The sequence below is a fragment of the Adiantum capillus-veneris genome, chromosome 1 (genome assembly GCF_014529385.1).
Source record: "Adiantum capillus-veneris isolate H3 chromosome 1, ASM1452938v2, whole genome shotgun sequence".
Taxonomy (NCBI): Eukaryota; Viridiplantae; Streptophyta; class Polypodiopsida; order Polypodiales; family Pteridaceae; genus Adiantum; species Adiantum capillus-veneris.
The window spans coordinates 119,001,641-119,022,305 of NC_140931.1; the positions used below are offsets into that span (position 1 = coordinate 119,001,641).

Here is a 20,665-nt window from a genome sequence, read left to right on the forward strand (position 1 = left end):
TCTGCTCTCCCTTTCTTTTTTAGGTACCAAGTATTACCACGACTATTATCGTGCCTATTACCACGCTTATTACCGTGCCTATTATCCCGCAGGATCTTTAAACAAATACAAAGATATCCGAGGTAGCAGGGGGGTACAAACCACCTCCCTCTACCCTTAGATCATATGATAGCCTAACTATAATCTTTTAATTTTCTTAATAAATCTTTGTTTAAATTAATACTCTAATTACTTTTGTACTAATATACTATTGAAAAATTAACCCGTCTACTCTAGTAACTATTCAAAGTATGAGGTACGTGTTTACTTCTTTCAATTTTGGATTTTTTAATCTTTTATTCCTTTTGTACTACTTATTATTGAAAATTAGCCATCTACTCTAGTAACTATTCAAAAATAGAGCACATGTATTTTTTTAAATTGAAGGATTCTTGGAATTTTTAATTTATTGCAATTTTTTTAATTAATCAAAATATATTTTCATGTGTGTGCAAGACAATTGGGACAATTGTGGCCCTCCAAACGGCCCCGAACGTGATTGATTGCTCAAGGAGAAACTTCCTTGTCCTTGAGCCAAGTGCAAACGGGCGATCCGTCGCTTGAAGCGCATTGCTTTAGAGCACATGGAGAACGAAGAGCTTGGCATCCTTGAAAAAGTGCTCAAGTAGATGAGAGAGTCATCCACCCATCTCTTGAGGATTTTCCTCATTGGTCTGTGTTTGGTAGTGGTGCTCTGGGACGCAAGGCCAAAAGACAATAACAAAAGCTATTGCGTGAAGATATGGCGCATGGTGACCCTCCCACTAGCTCTACCTTGATAGCTCCTCCACATGCGTCTCAGGGACACTTTGAGCTTGAGGATGAGCACATGTTTGACATGGTTGATGAGTTATTGACTCATGAAGGAAACATGTGCAAGGAGGATTGTAGGACCATACACTCAACGGGCAGCTTAATGAAGGACAGGTTGTTGTCGAGTGCCTGAGCACCTCTTTAAGATGGTGCCCAGTACTCCATGCTCTAAGCATCATTGGAAGTCCTCAACTTGCAAGTAAAATCTTGTTGTCCACCAATACAATTGTAGATTCACTCCTTGGGTAAGTTTTGTATATGACTTTTTATACATGGAACTCTCTTCGTGGTTTGGGCTTGCATCTGTATCAATACTCTTTGTTGTTGTAGTTTGATGGACAAAATGCTTCCTAAAGATCACCACATGCATCTAGATTGCCAACAACCAAGATCGTATGTCACTGCACTTGGAATGGAGTATGTTGTATCCACGTGTGCGTCAATGATTTCCGACAACCAAGATCGTATGTCACTGCACTTGGAATGGAGTATGTTGTATCCACGTGTGCATCAATGATTGCATACTCTACCGCAATGAGAACACTCACGCTACCTCATATCCTGTGTGCGGAAAAGCACGCTACAAAATCAGAGTGAGCGGGGTGTACCTACCTCATAAGGTAATGAGACATTTTTCACTTATCTTTTGTATTCAATACATATTTAAAAGCAGGTCTACGATGGATTTTCTCGCCAACGATTGCTCAAATGATGGAATGATACATGTCCTTGCCGATTCACTAGCATGGAGACACATAGAGACTCAATGGCCAAAGTTTTGGCTAGAGCGTCGACACTTGAGGCTTGGAGAAAGCGACAATATCAATCCATTTGGCACAAAGTCCACCTCATGAAGCACTTGGCCTGTGGTGTTCATCAACTACAAATTTTCACCATGGGAGACAACCAAGAAGGACAATATACTTATTTCTTTGCTAGTGCCAGGGAAGTACAACCCTCATCGAGGAGTTATGGAGAGACATGCCCATTGTAGATTGTCCCACTTCCAAAGGAGAAGAGAGAGGCCATTGTGAGGGCATTCCTTATGTGAACTATGCACGACTATCTCGAGGGGGGTCACTTGATAATTATATGACTATCAGATGAGTGCATCAAAAGGGGTTATTAAATTTTATTTTTTCTCACAATTTCACATTCAGAAGGGTACTATAAAAGAAAATTGGAAAAAAAATTCAAAGACTGAATAGAAAAGGGTATATTTTATTTGTCAAAAATTTACAGATATGAAGTTTTATAAATAGTCCTTGAACGCACATGATATACACAATTTATACATAGTGACCCCCCTCTAATCATTACCCTCTCTTTCTACCATTTGAAGTTTGAAGCTTTTCTCTAATGATGTGCTATGAGTAGAGGATTTTTCACATTGAGCCATAATATATGTCCTACTTGTGGATCATCATTGGTGACAAAGAGGCCAGATACCTTGCACAAGGTAATCTATCCAAACAACCATTGTTTCTTACCCCAAAGTCATAGCAAATACAAGGCTCCAACAATGCCACTAAAGTGCACAATGGCAGATTGGGCAACTATTTGGGAAGAGCACTACAATAATGATCCAACCCTAACTACTCTACCAAAAGGTATGTCAAGCTATTCCACATTTTTAAGTCTTCCATATTGGAAGGACTTAAAAATACAACACCTCTTGGATCACATACATATATTCAAGAATATAGCTCACCCCTTGTGAGACCACATTATTGACAAAAAAGACTCTTTGGGGACGAGGGAGGATTTGAGGATCTTGAAATGTCTCTCCGCCTCTGCTACTCCACATCGAGTTCCCAATGGGAAGATTATGCTTCCTAAAGCACCATGGATGCTAACCAAACCTGAGCTAGATTAAGTGAAGGGTTGCATTGCATCTATTTGCACATCCATGGGATACATGAAGTCTCTAAAGGGATCTTTCACAAAAGCAAAGAAAGGTGAAAGTGTTTAATTGTATGGGTTGAAGTACCATGATTGACACAAGATGTTATAGATAATTTTTTCTCTCTTTTTTATCCTCTTCCTCATTTTGTATTGATTTATATGTATGACTTTCTCTCACTTTCTTGTTTATATTTTTTACACTATGGTTCATTTTTCTGGTGAGTATGTACATATGCCAGGACAACAAAGTGAGGGAAGCTATTTTCAAACTCAGAGAGCTAGGAAGGTACATCACTCAACTAAACTTCTCTATGTACACAATATCCTAAACAAATACTTAGTGTACTCTTGTGTATTATCTTGTAAATTTGTAGGTTCTAAAGAAATTGAAATATATGTCATTCTTGCTACTCAAACACTTGCCTAGAAACTGTGTGTGCCATTGAGGATGCATTTCCTCGATCTGTTCTTCTTAGCCAAATCCACGTCTTGGTTCACGTAGCTACGAAGATCGCTATATGTGGAGTAATACATGCACAATGAATGTTCTTTTTAGAGAGATTTTTAAGGACTCTCAAAGATTTTGTGCAACTACGATCCCATCCAGAGGCATGCATTGCCAAAGGATGGATCGTGCAAGAGGAATTTGTTTATATTTTAGGGTATTTGGCACAAGTTGATCCCTTAATGCCTCGCTTGTGGTCAGATGAGGAGTTGCAAGGATGACTTCACATTTCAAGTGGAAAGGGAAAACTATTTAATATGGATATGGATCTATCCCAAGTGATCAATAACTTTTGCATCCTCAATGCAAAGGTTATGACCAAGTGGGTGTACTTGTGAACAACGGAGAAGGCAAGGTGTTTGCAAGAGAGGGAAGCATGGAAGCAAGCGCATGGAGATAGGAGGGCACCCTCAGTGCCTCAACACCTTGCATGTTTCCCAGACCTCATTAGTGTCGAGTGGATTCATGAGAGAATGACCGAAGCAAAATCATGCAAAGAGGACATCACCAACAAAGAATGGGAGTATGCACGAGGTTGCATACCAAAGGTAGAGCACTCATATACTTAAATTGTATTGCATAGTTTTTTCTTGATTTTATCTTTGTAATTGATAAAATATTCTTTTGATTTTATAGTGTCTTTCTTTTAACTCAATGTGATCAAAGGACCAACACTTTTGTACACTTTATATTGACGAGCGTCGAACCATCATAGATTGTGGTATCATGGACAACTTTGACACAGATAGTCATGAGGCCAATTATTTTGGGACTATTGAAAGGATACTAAAGGTCAATTTTAGAACCTTTACTACCTTCATCTTTGAGTGCAAGTGGCTTGCAAATGTTTCTAGATGGCATGAAAATGGCCTCTACATGGTGGACTCTAGTGTGCATCACATGAGGAGGTATTACAATTTAGTTTTGTTACGCAATTGTGAGCAGGTAAGTGATTACCATCTTTATCTTTATTTGCTTGTAACATTGATTATACCAATGTTACTCACTTTGAACTTCTCTTCTATAGGTCATCTATATCCCAACAATCTACCAACCAAAACTTTGGTTTGTAGTTCCCGTGACACCTTGAGGGAGAACCATTTTTCCTACTAATGAAGTGGAGGCCATCTTTACTTTGGATAAGGGGGAGTCATAGGAGAGAGAGATTGATGATTCAAGTCTCACAGGTGCCGCTAGTCTTAGCAAGGATGATTTTCATGATGATGATGATGAGATAGAGGATGAAAATTTCAAAGATGATGAAGCCAACGCATCCACAAATGACAATTCTATTTCTCTTTATATTGATTTAGGAGCCATGGGCTTAGGATTGGATGATGCTTCTTGTAGAGATATTTGGAAGATGATTCATAAATATTTTGTATACTTTAAGTTATAAAATTTTTATGTCCTGTCGTCTATTCATCTCTCTTTGGCACCACTACGTAAAGCCTTTCTAAATATGCGAAGAATGCATGGATGCAATCGCTCGGATGAAATGTGTGTGATGTTTGAGTGAAGCGAGCAATAATAGAAGCGATATAAAAGCGGACATATCTACGATAAGCAAGAGAATGAGAAAGGTTCTTATAGAAGTGTAGGCCACTTGCACATTGTTACAAGATGGAGCTTGAAGAAACTAACATAGGTGCTACCATCTGATAAAATGGATGCACTCTTTACTCTATCATGATGAAATCAAAAAATGTGGGCTCCAAAGGGGCACTGAGCAAACAACACTAGGATTACCTTCAAAGCGAGGACGCTTTATGGTGTAGGTAGAAGATGAGGGGTTCCACTTGTAAAACAAACTTGATCTTGTTTTTCTAGAACGGGATGAATCGGTTGTCTTAGTTTGTGAGAGCCAATCCAAAACATGATGGATGGATTCCATGGAGGACGCTCCTATGGGCATATGCAAAGTATGAGAAAGTGATACCATGCCTCGACAGAAGATGTTGTCCATATTTGACTTCTCATCTCTAATGGTGCTTGCTTTACATGGAGACGCATATACAAAACCATTGTTTCATGTTTTACTATTATTTTTTAAATTTTTCTAAAGTTTTAAATAATTTTTCTAAAATTTTTACTCACAAGAAAAAATAGAGAAATACCAAATTTTGAATGTTTAAGTGCTAAAGCGGAGTTTGATAATAAGTGCGATAATACGAGCGGTAATAATCACGGTAATATTTGAAATACAAAAAAAATATCTCCCCGTCCTCCTCTCTCTTCTTTGGCCATCCCATTTTGAACTCTCTCTCTCTCTACAAAACGCAATAAAAGATCACGTTAAAAGTTTTGAGATTTTCATAGTGATGGATGTAGTTGCTCGCATGAAATGCATGCAAAATATTCGAGGAAAGAGTGCAATCTTCTACTATTTTGTACATAATCCATCTTTTCCTTGCGGTCCAATATTTATGACAGAGCAATCACATGCCTTGTGCAACCAAATTTATCCAAATAGCCGTCATTTTATGTTTTAAGAATCATTTTTTGTCATTTTTTAAAATATAAAATATATATTTACTAAAAACAATCAGAAAAAAAACCGAAAAAATATCCAAAAATGAATAATTAAGCGTCAAATCTACGGTCGGTAATAACGATGATAATATTCGCGAGAATAACTGTGAAAATATATGCAATAATATATGCGGTAAGCAATAATATCTAAAGTAAGAAAAAAAATCCTCTCTCTCCTCTCTTTTCTTTGGCGAGTCCACTTTGGACACTCTCTCTCTCTCTCTCTCTCTCTCTCTCTCTCTCTCTCTCTCTCTCTCTCTCTCTCTCTCTCTCTCTCTCTCTCTCTCTCTCTCTCTCATTCGGAGTAAAAAACCATGGTAAACGTTTGTAAATTTTCATAGTGTCATGGCATCCACTAAGCAGCAGATCTTCTTCAATTGGAATCTTATTCAAAACTAAATTGTGAAAGAATCTTCTCCCTCCATGAACATAGGAGGAAGATGTCAAATACCCCTAAAGAAAATAGCCATACTAGATTTTCTCAGGTGTTTATACAAGAGATTACTTGCATGGAGACTTTCTTAATGTATTTATGTCTTCCCATGAATTTGTTACTTGATGGCTAGGCCATGCCTACTTGGTATCCATAGAAACAATCATTGGGATTGGCTGCATCTTGTGCATAGAGCCAATTATGTAAAGTGCTCACCGCAGTATACATATACAATGCTCAAAAAAGCCATCTACCACTCTCAATGCTTCTTGGACATGGTAGTTGATGTTTTTGCGGAAGCATAAACAATGATGGAGTGGATGTACTTCCATCTTATTCACATGACATGCATGCATATCAGAAAAGTAGATTGATAAGCCATGGGCTTCAATGACAGTCTCACCCTTGTCAGCTACTGCTATTGTGCCTTGCACAATTACTTGGGCATGGATACATCACAATGTATCGTTGCCAAACTTAAATTGTGATCTTATATCCACTTAGTGCCAAATTTGTGTGCCATTATGCTTGATCTAAAGTCAATGGATAGTATCTTGGTACATAATAGTTCAGCCTTGCTTCGCATGAAAGTTGGCAAAGCACTTTGCCTTGCACAATAGAGAAATCTTTTGCAAATGAAAGGTTAAATTACAGAAAAAACAAGCATAACTTGAAATGTACTAACCTTCTTTCCTCTCTGAGAGTAGTTGTCTTTGCATGAAGCTAGCTCATAGCCTTGTATGCTAAGAAATTTAGAGCTATTGGATGTACCCTACATGCCGTCGTGGCTTGGGTCATATTGGCCTCCAAGAGAAAACCGGATAGACATGGTGCCAAGTTTCTCAAAGTTCATATGCTAATAGCATATTCCAAACTTGGGAAACTTCTATCTCCCTCAAAATTTCTGTTTAACACAATCTTCAGATTTCGCAAACATCAAAAATTGTGTTTTGCCTCTCATTATAGCCATCTGATTCTCTCTAGCCCTGTGCTTATTTCTGTTTTTCTTATAGCATTGTTAATGTCTAAGTTTTTGATTTGGAAGGTCATAGAACCTGACATCCTCTATTGTTTCCTCTTGTTCACTCGGGTTGTCAGAGCATTCATCATCTGTGTCCTCATCTTGCTCAAGATGCTCTGGAGAGTCATAGAATAACTCCTCTTTGTCTACTTCTACCGGTTCATTTTTTTTGGGTTGTTTAGAGATTGGTTCCTCTTCTTTCTCATTTAACACTAACCATATAGTATGGAATAGCCATCTTTGTCCCAAAAAAAATTCATGGGACCATCCGAAATAGCACACACATCTAGGGTTGCTAGAATGTGTGTCCATTCTAAAGGCCTTAGAGTTTCTTCAGGGAAGGTTCAGGAATGTATTCCTTATCTTCAATTGCCTTTCCAAAATACACTCTTCTTGTTTTAGACTTCCGCAATGAGATGCTCCACACATCCATAGCTCCTTTCGCTTACCTAACCAAGTTGGAAGATCATATCCTGCTAATGTAGCCAAATCAAACTCCTCAACTAGGGTTTGGTTCACATCTTTGTAACTATGGTCTTTAAGATTTATGCACGTTTTAGTTTCCATGTGCTTGAGGTATATATGATTGTATATAGTTGTTCTTCTTTAAGCATCTTTAATTGACCATCTTTAATTGTCACATGAATGGTCATCCAAGTATTATGTCATAGTTGTTCTTCTTGCCAAAATCTACTATAGCAAAGGTATGCTTATACTCAATGTGGCAAGAAGTAACAATTACCTTCTCTAGAAGCCTTAGGGGTTTCTCCATATGACCATCTGCTAATTGCGATTTCATCCTTGTGGATCTCAAGGCAAATTTTTCCCATTTCTTATATATCTCTTTGGTTGCAATAGCCACACCCACTCCACTGTCAAGAATTTCCATGGTTGTAACACCTTGAAACTCAACGAGAAGCATAGTATTTCCATCCTTGCCTTCACAATACTTCCCTATCTTGTTTAATGGTACTCGTCACGTGTTTAATTGAGGCTTTTCTAGCTCTCTGGTCCCTTCTTGTCTTTGTGAAGTCGGATCCTTTACACCAAGATTTTCTAAGATTTTTTCGAATGTCGCCCACATGTTTTGTCATATTCAAAGAAGCTCAGCTAGCATAATGGTGCAAGTCACAGGTACAGACAATATGTCTATAAAACCTTTTGAGTCCACCACCTTTTTTGAGGAGAGTCTTTGTGATGGTACTGCCTTCACATCAGGCTTTGCTTCATAATCTCCGATATAAGAGGGTAAGGTTCTCAAGGATTGAGGTTGGTTTTCTAAGGATCTTATAGATCCTCTATCCCCCCAGTATGAGCGAATATCTAGATTTGCTTGAGACCCTGCCTCAAACTCATTACTGGTCTAGTTAACTCTCTGACTTAGCTCATTTGTGTCATTTGCGTTCATCTAAGTCATCATCTTCTCTGTATATCTCAAGTATGGTAGGATGGAAACAATTAGATGCCTGATCTGTGGTAATTCATCACTATTCTTGGTTCTTTGATTAACCTCACAGGTTCTAATTCAGTTGTGGGAGTCTCGGCTATCATTTCATGCTCGTGTCTTGGTGGGACCATTCGTGTTGGAGCTAGATCCTCCATCCAACCCTCTGGTTTTCTTGCCAGTGGCTCTGACAAATCTTGGGCGGTCTGGATCATCTTCTGACACATCTCCAGCCTTTGCTTTTCCAACTTAGTGTATGGGTATGTCATCCGTCTTTGTTCCCGAGTCTGGTTATTTTTAATTCGTGACTCATAAGCTTTCAGAAGTGCGTCTAGAGGTTTGTTCGCTTTTTCAACTAGTAGAGATCTCCCAAACTTGCACTTTTTGGTTCGTCGTTCTTCTCGAGTTGTGCCTCAAGCGTCTTCTTTTCCTTGTTGGCTTCCCTTTCTAGTTTCCTCAGTTTTTCTTTGGTTTGTTTCAACTCGTATGCTAAGGAAGTCTGTTCTTGTTCCTTCCTAGCTTTCATGTGTGCTCTCCTAGCCTTCCAAGTGTTGTGTTGACTTTTTCATTCAAGAATAGGTGCATTTGTTCTAGGTTCCTCAATTATTGGTTCTTCCATTTCTTTTTAAGTTTGCACTCTTATGACAACCTGTATAGGTATCACCGTTTCATTTTCAAAACCACTACTTGACAAGATTGCCTCCTCTATTGATAGGCAGGCCTTTGTCCTACTAAGCCACCATTCGCTATGAACGATAAGGTTCTCTTATCTAAGGTGTATCTGCCTTCTCCTACAACATGAGCTATTGTTGGTGGTCCGACATTCCCAATCATGCTCCAAGGTTTTGGTGCTTTTGGCTCTTCAAGTGGATGGTATGTTGAACTAGCCATATATCCACTTGGCTCTTCATAATATGCAGGCACAGACACTAAGGCTTGTTCCTCATGTACTTCTACAATGGGTGAATAACTAATGCGTATTAGTCTTGCTCTTGAGAGAGGTGGTTGCTGCCCCAAAACTGGTTGTGGTTGTTCAACCCCTACTGGTCTTGGAAAATTTCTTGATGTATACCTAGGCATCAGTGATACTTAAGGAGATGCTACCTGGGTTGGTGGGGCATACTATCACTCTCTCACATATCCCTTGTTGTAGTAACACTCTTCCATCACATGATTCATCCATTTTTGCTTGATGGTACACCACTTGGGTTGCTTAGCATGTGGCTTAGCAAATGGTCTTATCCTTTTGAGCAGCAGTCTCGCTCATTTGTGTTGATTTTGTGGACTTAGATCCACTATGCTATGATGACAAATCAGCATCTAAGTCTTTATAGTCACCTTCCTTGTAGACAACATAATTGTCTACTAGGTATAGAGACTCTTTGGTCGACTCATTTAGAGTTGTGCTCTTCTTCATATGTAGATCCTTCATATGTAGATCCTTCTGAAGGCCCGCATTCCTCAGTCCTTGGATGAATATCGACATGAGTCTAGATTGCGTTGGTAACTCGCAAAATTTTACGTAGCATTTCAGTCTTAAAGCTGCTTTTTGTACAAATTCTCCTTCTTTTTGCTTGAACTTATGGATTTGTGAGACCGTGTTGTGCCTCACCTAGGGGTGCTCCTAATCCGTAATTCCTAATTGGTTTAGCAAGTGGTCGTTCTTCTGCTCAAACCCTTTCTTCTTGTTCTCGTTCTCCATGTGGTGCTTCAATCCTAGTCGGAGTTGACATTCTCATTCTACTCTCATCTTGGTATTGCTGATGGAGAGGTGGTTTTGATGGTGCTTCTAGCCCTGACGACATGTCCTGATACCCACCCCCTTTTACATTTAGGTCTGGTGTTGCAAAGTGTTTGAGCCATTCTGGAAATGATAGCGGTGAGGTTTGTGAGTTCTGAGGGTTGGGAAATGGGTGTTTATTTGATTGCGATGTGGTGTGATAATAATTTGAGAAGGGATTTGTAGATTTTCTAGGGGGTTTTATGGGCTTTTTCTTCTCTTCAGAAGCATGTGCCAACAGTTCTAGAGTTATCACTCTCCCTACATCTTTTGGGTGAATTGGCTCATATTCTCGTCCGTACTTATCGATAAAAATGATATGGGTTCTAGTTGCAGAATCATACAAAAACAAGTACACGACTGTTTCTTTGCTTAATTCATTCACATGGAGTTCCCTACGACGATAGTAAGAGGGACTCTCCCCTCCCCGTGCTTGTAAATCCCATTATTTTTGTGAATTGTAGCCACTCTCACTACTCTCTTGTCATGAATGTAGAAGGCTCCAAGAAGAGTGAGCTTAGGAGGAAATTCTTGGATCTCCATAACCATCTTCCCTTTTGCTACATTGTCTCTATAGCGATTGTAATTTTTTGGGTCTTTGACAATGAGGTAGTGGTTTTCCTCCTCATCACGGAACCTATCACCATCATCATTTACTACAATTACTGTTAATCCATAAATGGTTGTCCAAGTATGATGTCGTAATTTTTCTTCTTATCAAAGTCAACTATGGAAAAGGTATGCCGCAAGAAGTAACAATCATTTTCTCTAGAAGTCCCAGGGATTTTTCCATGTACCCATCTGCTAGTTGCAATCCCATTTTGGTAGCCCTCAAGGCAGGTTTTTTCCATTTTTTCCAAATTTCCTTGGTGGCGATAGCAACAGGTCCACTCCCAAGAATTTCCATGGTTGTTAAACCTTAGAATTCTACTAGAAGCATAATATTCCCATCTTCACCCTTGAAAGACTCACCAACCTTGTTTAATAGTACATGTCTTGTGTTTAGTTGAAGGTTTTCCCGTTCTCTGATCCCTTCTTGAATCTATGATGTTGGATCTTTTATCCCAAATTTCTCCAACAATTGTCCACATGTTTGGTATCAAAATTTCATTTCAAATACATATGTTTTTTTTTAAAATATGTACGCAATCACTTTTATTCATCTTTGTCATTTCTCTTTTTGAATGTATTGTTCAAATTTTCAATGAAGTATATAGATTAATACTCTGACACACACACATAGACACAGGGCATAAATTGCTCTGACAATTTATGACTAGGAGTATGACAACGATACATAAAAATTAGATTATTAGGTTTTGACCTAATTGTCTAATTGGAATACATACACACATTCATTATATCCTCGGATTGACTGGTTTAAAGGTTGTATGTATTACCTTCTTAAAAAAATTGTTCACTTTTTGTCAGGTATCTCAGCTCTACAAATACACTGCCCAAATGTGGATTCTTAATTCCCCATTAAAAAAAGAAGCTATCAATAAAAATTTGAGAATGGCTCGTGCCAAACTATACAAACATACCCTTAGGGGTCCTTTGATGTGCCTTGCAAATAGATACAGACCTTTCCTTACTAGAGCCGCCAAAAAAAAAAAAGGTTGTATTTCTTTATTTTGCTCTTTTTCTCTAATTCATGATGATTTCTCTATTTTTCAGTCTGATTCCTTTTCCCTCGAGATGAAATTCCCTATTGAGCTCACTTCTTCTAATGCTAGCATCTATGTTTTACGTTGCATTAAGGATGCAACTATACGTAAACTTATTATTGGGTCAAAAAATTTAGAGAATTATCCTCATGGTTCTTTACTGCAACTTCTTTTAACGATTGGATCAAACTCTTAGCAGCTTTGGTAAAAAACAAGAATGAAGGACTTAAATTCTTAGAAGAGGAATTAACACAATTTCCTTTGCTTCATACAATTCACACACAGTCACTTGCTACCTTTTCCTCCTCTGGTAAAGAATTAACCAATTTTCCTAAAAAGTTATGCAGACTCAACCCGGCCTTCATTACTACACCGGCTGCTCCTTCTGTCAATTTGACAAGCAGTATCTTCAGTCGCAATCTAGCAGTTTTGAAGCTGTTTAGAATTTTCAACATGACTTGTGCTCTCTTAGTGAGTCCACTCTTCTAGAAATGGTTCCTAAAGTGTCAAAATATTTCCCATTTCTTCCTCCAAAACAAGTAGAGGTAGAAGAAGCAAGTGTGGACAATCAACTTTGGACCCTTCCCAACAAAGACTTTTTGGCACTTATCTCACTTGAGTCATGGAATTCTTAGTCAATTTGCCTATTGTCTACATGGATGAATGTAGGGTTCAGATTCTTGAAGGTACCCAATTCTTGGATAAAGGAGAGTTAATCAATGCTCCCTTTACCATGAACTTTTGGATCCTGCCAAATGCTCTACTAATACTGGGATTTATGGACGCACAGGGTATTATGGCTTTTCTCCAATCCAAATGCGGACTACTATTCAGATTCTATTTGGAAAATTTACATGCCTTATATCAAATGTGCATGCAAGTTCCTTGCCAACAAAGCAGCATGCGAATCAAGCATCACATGGTTTGATCATGCAGACTGGTACATTCTTAATCACCTGGAATTATTATTCCCAGACAAAGTTGCAGATTTTCACGTATCATTAATAGCTTCATGGCTGGGTAGACAAGCTCGTCACTTGGTCTTAGCTCAAATTATGTTCATTCACTTCCGCAACATGATGCTTGAAGTTCTCAAAGAGCTTAAAGAAGATGAACTTGGAACTTTTTTGACATGCTATGGCAACTACAAAGGAGTGAAGACTCTTCTTAGTTTGCTTAAACCTAGTACGGAAGAGGAATATATCCCATCCCTAAAAAGACCTATTTCTTTAACTAACACTCCTAATTTGCTTACTTATTTTTTTACTCCTTCTATTACTTTAAGTTCTAACTCTGGCAGAGGTAAAACTAAAAGCTATACCAGTAGAGGGAGAGCCAAAAATATTCCTATAAAACATCTTCTTGATATGTGATTGCAATATTTTCCTGTTACTACCAATATGGCGGGCAAGAAGATTTTGAATAAAAAGAAGGAGGCTCATAACCAGATTTTTGTGCTTTGTCTTTTTGTTAACAAAATTTCTAGAATTATACCCAACTAAGTCTATTTTTATGGAAATATTTCATCAATACTTTGGTAATACTACTTAATTCTGTTTTGTTTGGATGGAAATACACATATCCACTAAAAATTTGGTTTTACAATATTGACTTTTTAAGATTATACAACACCCCTACCTATAATTGTACTGATTATACAGAGTTTACATCACAATTTGATGGCTCACACATTTGTACTTCAAACTTAGACATTTGCGAGAATCATGAGATTTGCACACTACTAAAGAAAGGATTAAATCATATTCCCCTACCACCACTCAACCCTCACTTAGCTTTTGCTGCCCTTCTTAATTGCTTAACCGACTTGGTTAATAAACTCCAACTGGAGTCAGAGGTGATCCACACCCTATCTCAACTACTTTTTCATAACTTTTCAAACAAAGTAGGCAACCTGAACCCACAATGGCTTAGTACGGACATTACTTGGTTTACTCTTGATATAATCACAAAAATCAAAAATTTAGCATCTAAATTCTTTATTATGGGACTAGGCAAGGTTGGTAACACAACTTCAATTATTTGTAAATAACTGGTGTGTTTAGTTGCACTTGAAAGTTGAATGGTGATGAATTCTCCATCTCTGCCCTTTACTTAGTTGATACTTGGAATCTACTTACATCTCAACTTCAAGAAATTGGTTACAATACGGATAACAAAAAATTAAATCTACTTTTTTCCACTTACAAAGCACATAAACATAAATATAGATGGATCTCAGATGCCTCCAATGGAATCTATACAAAAATTACGGACTGCCTGACCAAATGTCTTAAATTAATCCTAATTGAACTAGAACTCCACTGTGCAACTAAACAAAATACCACTCGCGAGTTTCTGGGGATCAATTACAATCCATTTTGGATTATTAAGAATAGTACCGAACTATTTTTAAACCTCCTAGAACATATTACACATGTCTATACGGCAACATTACAAAATGCTACGAAAACATCCCAATTTTTGGACCTTACGATTTACTCTCGATCTTAGAAGAGCTTATTGATCTTGCCTTTAAAAATAGAGCAAAAACCCATTATTTTGGTATATCCCTCATCAAAGAACCAACATGGGTTAAAAAATTTATGCGCACTGCCCGTCTTCATTTTAACCAAATTAGGTTGATAGTTCACCTTCATTGGCTAATCAAAAATGGCTTTATCCAACTTGGAACAAACTATTTTAAATAACAAAAAGGGATTCTTATGGGATTCTCATGTTCACCATTACTTTGTAATCTTTATTTAGCTTACTTTGAATACAAATGGTATATCGAACAATTACACAATTTATACATACTGCATCCTCTAGCTGGCCATTCTTCAATACAGATGCAATGACATCCTCGAACATCCGTATACACTAGGGCTCCATGGGAATTTGTTCCCTTTAGGAAGATTGTTGTGCATTTTGGCATGTTTAAGGGTTTTTGGGAGGTGCTACCCCCCATAGTCCCTTGTTGTTGGAACCTCCAAGTTGTTGGTTAGCCAAATGTTATGATTTGTCGAAAGAGGTGTCAATATCACTACCCCTTCTATGATTGGTGCTAGTGGATCTATCCTTGCTTGGTGTACACTCTCTTCTATTGACACTAAGTTAACCTGATCTCCTCTCACTCTTTGGTCTCTTTGAAGACATCTACCAGATCTTGAATTCATCAAATCTTTCACACAAACACTATCAACCCAAACCTCTTACCTTAAAAGCCTGCTTGCAGCTGCTCTTTGCTCTGATTTGCTTTCAAACCGCCTTCTCAACTTGTAAAGTACTTTGTACTCCAAAATGATCACCAACTTGCATGATCCTTGGTTCAAGTCGCAATGAGGCGGCTGTCAAATGTATTTTTGTTGGTTATGGTGTTGAAAGCAAAGGTTACCGGTTGTACCATCCATAAACAAAGCATCTCTTGGTTTCACGGGATGTTGTGTGTGTGTGTGGAATATTTTGTTCAGCCCTTGTTGTCATGTACTAGAGATAGTAATGTAAGATCACAAAACATTTTTATTGCCTCTTTTCATTGGTGGAAGTTGGTGGAAGTTCAAATGTAAATTCAAATGAAGGAAATGTATAGTCTATGGGGGTTTCTATAAACCATCCAATTTTTGATGCAAGTGTACATGATGTACTTGATGAGGAAAGGGTTGAGGATGAGCAGGCTAGAGGTATGCCAAAATGGATGGTGCATACTTTACATGATAGTAAATTGGATGTAGCTTTGTCTAGTCATACTCGTTCAGGTTCTCGCCTTGCATCTTATGCATCAGATTGCTACACTTTGGCTGTTTCTAGCTTATGTGATATTGAGAAGTCTCTGTCTTTTGATGAAGCACAGAATTCAAAAAATTGGATGGCTGCCATGCAATGAAAATATGATGCACTTGTAGAAAATGACACATGGACTCTATGTGTTTTGCATGCTGACAAAAAGGCCATTCGTATGAAGTGAGTTTACAAGTTGCAATGCAATGGTGAGCTTGATCGCTATAAGACTTGATTTGTTACAAAGGGTTATGCACAGCAAAAAGACATAGATATGAAGAGACTTTTTGTCCCACGTGTCGTATGACTACTATGCGTTTTCTATGTGCATTGGTGTAAGGTATGAGCTTTGTCCTATAGTCACTATAGTATGAGTCAATGAGAGAAAAGGTAGAATTATCCCACATGTAGTGGTGCAAGGATGTAGAGCTACTTAAAGCCCATTTCATGAATAAGCAACCATTCCAAGTTTGCATTACATGTCTCTTGCTTATGGTGAGCTTGTGATGGGTTAGAAAACTACTCTCAAGTTTGTGTTTATGAGTCCAAGTTAATCTATCTTGGAACCTAATTTGCTTAAAAATCTAGCCTACACACACACTCACTTATGTGCACAATGTTTGTCTATCACCTCCTTAGCTAGCACGATCCCATTCCCATCAAGTGCTATCAGAGATATGGTGTACTAGCTAGGTTTGTTATTATGAATTTTTGTGTTAGTGGTTAGCATCTTCATTAGAGCAATTAGTATTTCTTAATCATTGTTATGGTCCATTGGCATTGTCCATAACTAGTTGCATCTCTCACTAACTAAGCCCTAATCTAGCTATGTGTGGGCATGTCCTTGGCACACCCAAGAGGCCACTACCCTCCATGTCTAGGTCGGCTTGGTTAGGGAAAGGATTGATATCCAAATTTGTATTTGCATTGAGGTTGTTTTGTGTCGGTTCTAAGTGGCTTGCACATTCAATTAATCTTTCCCTTCTTGCATTCATCAATCATTAATCATCTCATTTCGAAGCTCTCCTTGCAAGCTCTCCATATAGCCCTCAAGTACGCCATTCTGACACTCCTATCCCATTCAATTTTTTTTCACATCTACTCCTTACTCACATGGCCCTGTCCTCTTGCCTTGTCTAGCTTGCTCTCGTACTAGCTATCTGCTTTCCCCCTCTCTTGCCTTGGCTTTATCCCTATATCTCCCACTCCATATCACTCGCCTTTTACCCCCCTCACCCTACACACTACTTAGGACACTCACCCATTGCACTCAACCGCCCAATACCCCTATTTCTCGCATGAGCCCATCCACATAGAGTGGGTAAGCAAGGAGCTCCTCGCTTGGGAGAACGGCCAATTGTATGCACCATGCCGGATGAGACCAAACAAAAGATTATCATCGATAATAGTTGGATCTATTTGAGAGATACAAAATGTTTTGTATGTGAAGATTGCACTATTAAGCAACAAAATATGTGTCACAAGGCATATGAGGAAAAGAATTAGAAAAACAAGGAGATCTTTCACGAAGAAAATGTACCCAAGGAGGAGGCAAGTCCCTCGAGTGAATAGGGATGCACAACCTATGAGGCCGAGTTACAATTGAAAATATGCTTTTGGAACTGCAATGGATACCCATGGAATGCGGGGGTTGGCATTGATGAACTAACAAGAAAAGCCGATGTTGTACTTCTTGTTGAAACTTGGGAGCATGATTCGCAAAGGATTAATGGCTTGGAGGGTTACAATGTACATTCATTGGTGTGGTCAAAGAATCTCAAGTAACAAAGAGGGCAAGGAGTGGTAGCATGTATGGTTAACACTAGGTTGGTAACCTAACAGGACATAAAAGTGTCCTTTCAGGGTTTTGAAAAAAACCTCCAAAACCATAGTAGATCCACTCATTTTGTAAAATCCTTTCATGAGGTTATAGTTCAAGGCCTACTACACATGGAAAAAATAAGAAACTTGTAAAATTTCTCATCTTTTGGTCACACCAAGCCTCCAAAGTTGATGGACCAGTGCATTTTCATCAAACCAGTCATTTCTTACGTTTTGTTGCATAAAAATAAGATTAGGGATTTTTGTAGGACTTGAGATAAATTCCCTAGTTAACTTCAATGGGTTGGTGATCAGAACATATGATTGCTTCTCACTCACTATTTTTTGTTTTGCCAAAATAATTAGGTACAAAAAACTTGAATTTTTACCATTCTGCAAACCTATCTTTAAATTTTCTATAGCCACGCTCAATACAAATAATATACGCATGTTTTCTTAGTTCCCTATTTTCCTTTATGTTCATAAAGAGCCATGGACCATGTCAAAAGAATAATACATCTCTTACCAAGGGGAATCTTGGAGACAAAGATGGAGTGCTAAAAACACCAAACATGAAAAAACTGGGTTCACATTATGAGTTGTAGAATCCCATAGAAACTATTCAATATCTAGCCAAATTTGATCCTTATGATTAGATATGGTTACTACCTACAAAATTCATGTAGTTGTCACAAGAAACTAACAATATTGAAAAAGCTATACTTGATATACTAGAATGTTTCGTTTTCTTCTATAATTGAAAACATCAAGCATCGTTGTGTACTATGCAAAATAGGGTATTAGGTGCCCCAAAACTCAAGGAATATTAGATTTATGTTACAATATGCGACATAGAATATAAAAAATGCATTTGGATATCATGAAATCCACCAAAAAAATCATAGAAGAGCTAAAATTGGCTAAAAAACAGGATTTGACATTTTTTGTAATTTGGTCATAACTTACAACTTTAATATTTATTTCTCCCTGGAAACATCAGGACATGTTGAGGACTACTAAATATAGTTCTCTAGCATTATAGACCTCATAAAAATGAATTCTAGAGTGGTATAGTTGCAAAAAGTTGAAAAAAGCCAAAAACAGGACCCGTTTTTTCACAGAGTTTAGGTTGTGAAATGTTGTGCAAGGACAAGGTTAAAGATGGAATTGGTATTCCAAAAAAATGTCGAGTTTTTTTCAGCTCACGAGACAACTTTCTAGATAGATAGCACCTCAAAATCCATTTTGAAACTCTTGACATAATTCAAGGAAAATGGTCACTTAATAGGACATAAAAGTGTCCCTTTACCAACCTAGTGTTAAGAAAGGATTTGGAAGATTTTGTATCAATTGTGAAAGATGACAAGTACAAACATTGTATATGGCTGAAAAGTATGACATCAAAAAGAGCACCCATTTTTGTAGCCGGTTGCTACATTCCTCATCATGATTCCCCCTTTTATGCTTGCATGGCGGATAGAGATCGTCCATTTTTGTTTTAGAAGAGGACATTGCTTATTTCAAAGGCAAAGTTGATGTTATTGTATTTGGGGATAAAAATGCTCACACAAAAACATTGCAACATGATACTCAACAATTAGATATGCCATACATTTCAAGGGAGTTGGAGGAAGCTCACTTGTATGATCATACTTCAATGGATGAGAAAGAGCCGGACCACTATGGAAAGTTACTTTTACACATGTGTAATAGCACGGGTATGCTCATTGCCAATGGTGTATCTTTGTGGAGTGGAACCAATGGATTTACATGTAGAAAACATAATGGGGATAGTGTGATTGACTATATGCTACTCTTCGAAGCCATCATGTATCGCATAAAGAGTTTTATATTTAGCCAATGGACCCCGGAATCAAACCATCTGACCTTATGTATTGACCTTGCATGTGGAGGAGCAACTAAGCATGATAATCTCAACCAAAGGGAAGAGAAGTTATCACTATGTATGGATTTCAAATGGATACCAATGTACATTGAAATGGTTGAGCAAAAGTTATCAATGACAAAGCTTCAATATGATGCACCTTTAGAAACTAAATGTGAATCTTTCAAGAAAGTTATTTGTTTTTGTGTTGAAGAATGCTTTGCCATAAAGCATCACCATGGTATCAACAAAGATAAATCACAAAAAAGGTGGTTTGATAAAGAATTTCAATGCTCAAAAGTCCTTGATAAAGCTTGATGCAACTATGGACAAAGAAAACTATCAAAGTCATTTGCATATATACAAGGCATTGATTCAAAAGAAGAGAAGAAGATGGAAGGTAAAGCAACTTTTTCAAGCCCAAGAAAAGGCATGTTGTCGTTCCATGGCACGTACATAGTGTGAAATAAATAAATTCACCTCACTTTTGACACTTCTTGATGCATGCAAATAAAAGCAATCATGTACATATTGTGATATATGTGCCCCTACTGCGGTCGCTATCATGTACATACCTATCCGGGGTAGACGTGGTGCCTTTGCGTGCTTTCCCACTTGATAAGATACTTATTTTGGTTTTATGATGTACATACTCCAAGTGGTTCATGGTGGCACACTCATCTAGCCTATAAAGAGTGATGCGGGCAAAAACTGCCAAAAATAGCAGCTAACATGCGTCGTTGTGGAATTGCATGGAAGGTGATCCAAAATGGTATATTGATGGAAAATGATGTTTATCTATGATTTTTATGCTTATGCGAGTGATCCCACAAATTTTGGGATTTTTTTGCTCTGTTTGGGATTTTTCGCATCAAAAATGGCATTTTTGGGTTAAAAATGAGCTAATAATGGCCTAGTTTTGAACCACAGTGGAAAAATGGCCCAAAAATTGACACATCAGCTTAAAATTCCGTGTAGAAGAGAGAGAAGGCTTCTTTTTACATAAAAAACCTACAATTTTTCTCTATTGTGCAATAGCTTCC

General features: G+C 37.9%; 1 protein-coding gene across 1 annotated transcript in view; it reads left to right on the plus strand.

Moving 5' to 3' along the window:
• The first annotated feature begins 781 nt into the window (after positions 1-781).
• LOC147465427 (uncharacterized) overlaps positions 782-20,665 on the plus strand; it is a 31,929-nt gene continuing 12,045 nt past the window's right edge. The window contains exon 1 of the mRNA XM_086490416.1: positions 782-966. Within this exon, the coding sequence (XP_086346542.1) occupies positions 782-966 (185 nt within the window). The remainder of the gene's footprint in view (positions 967-20,665) is intronic.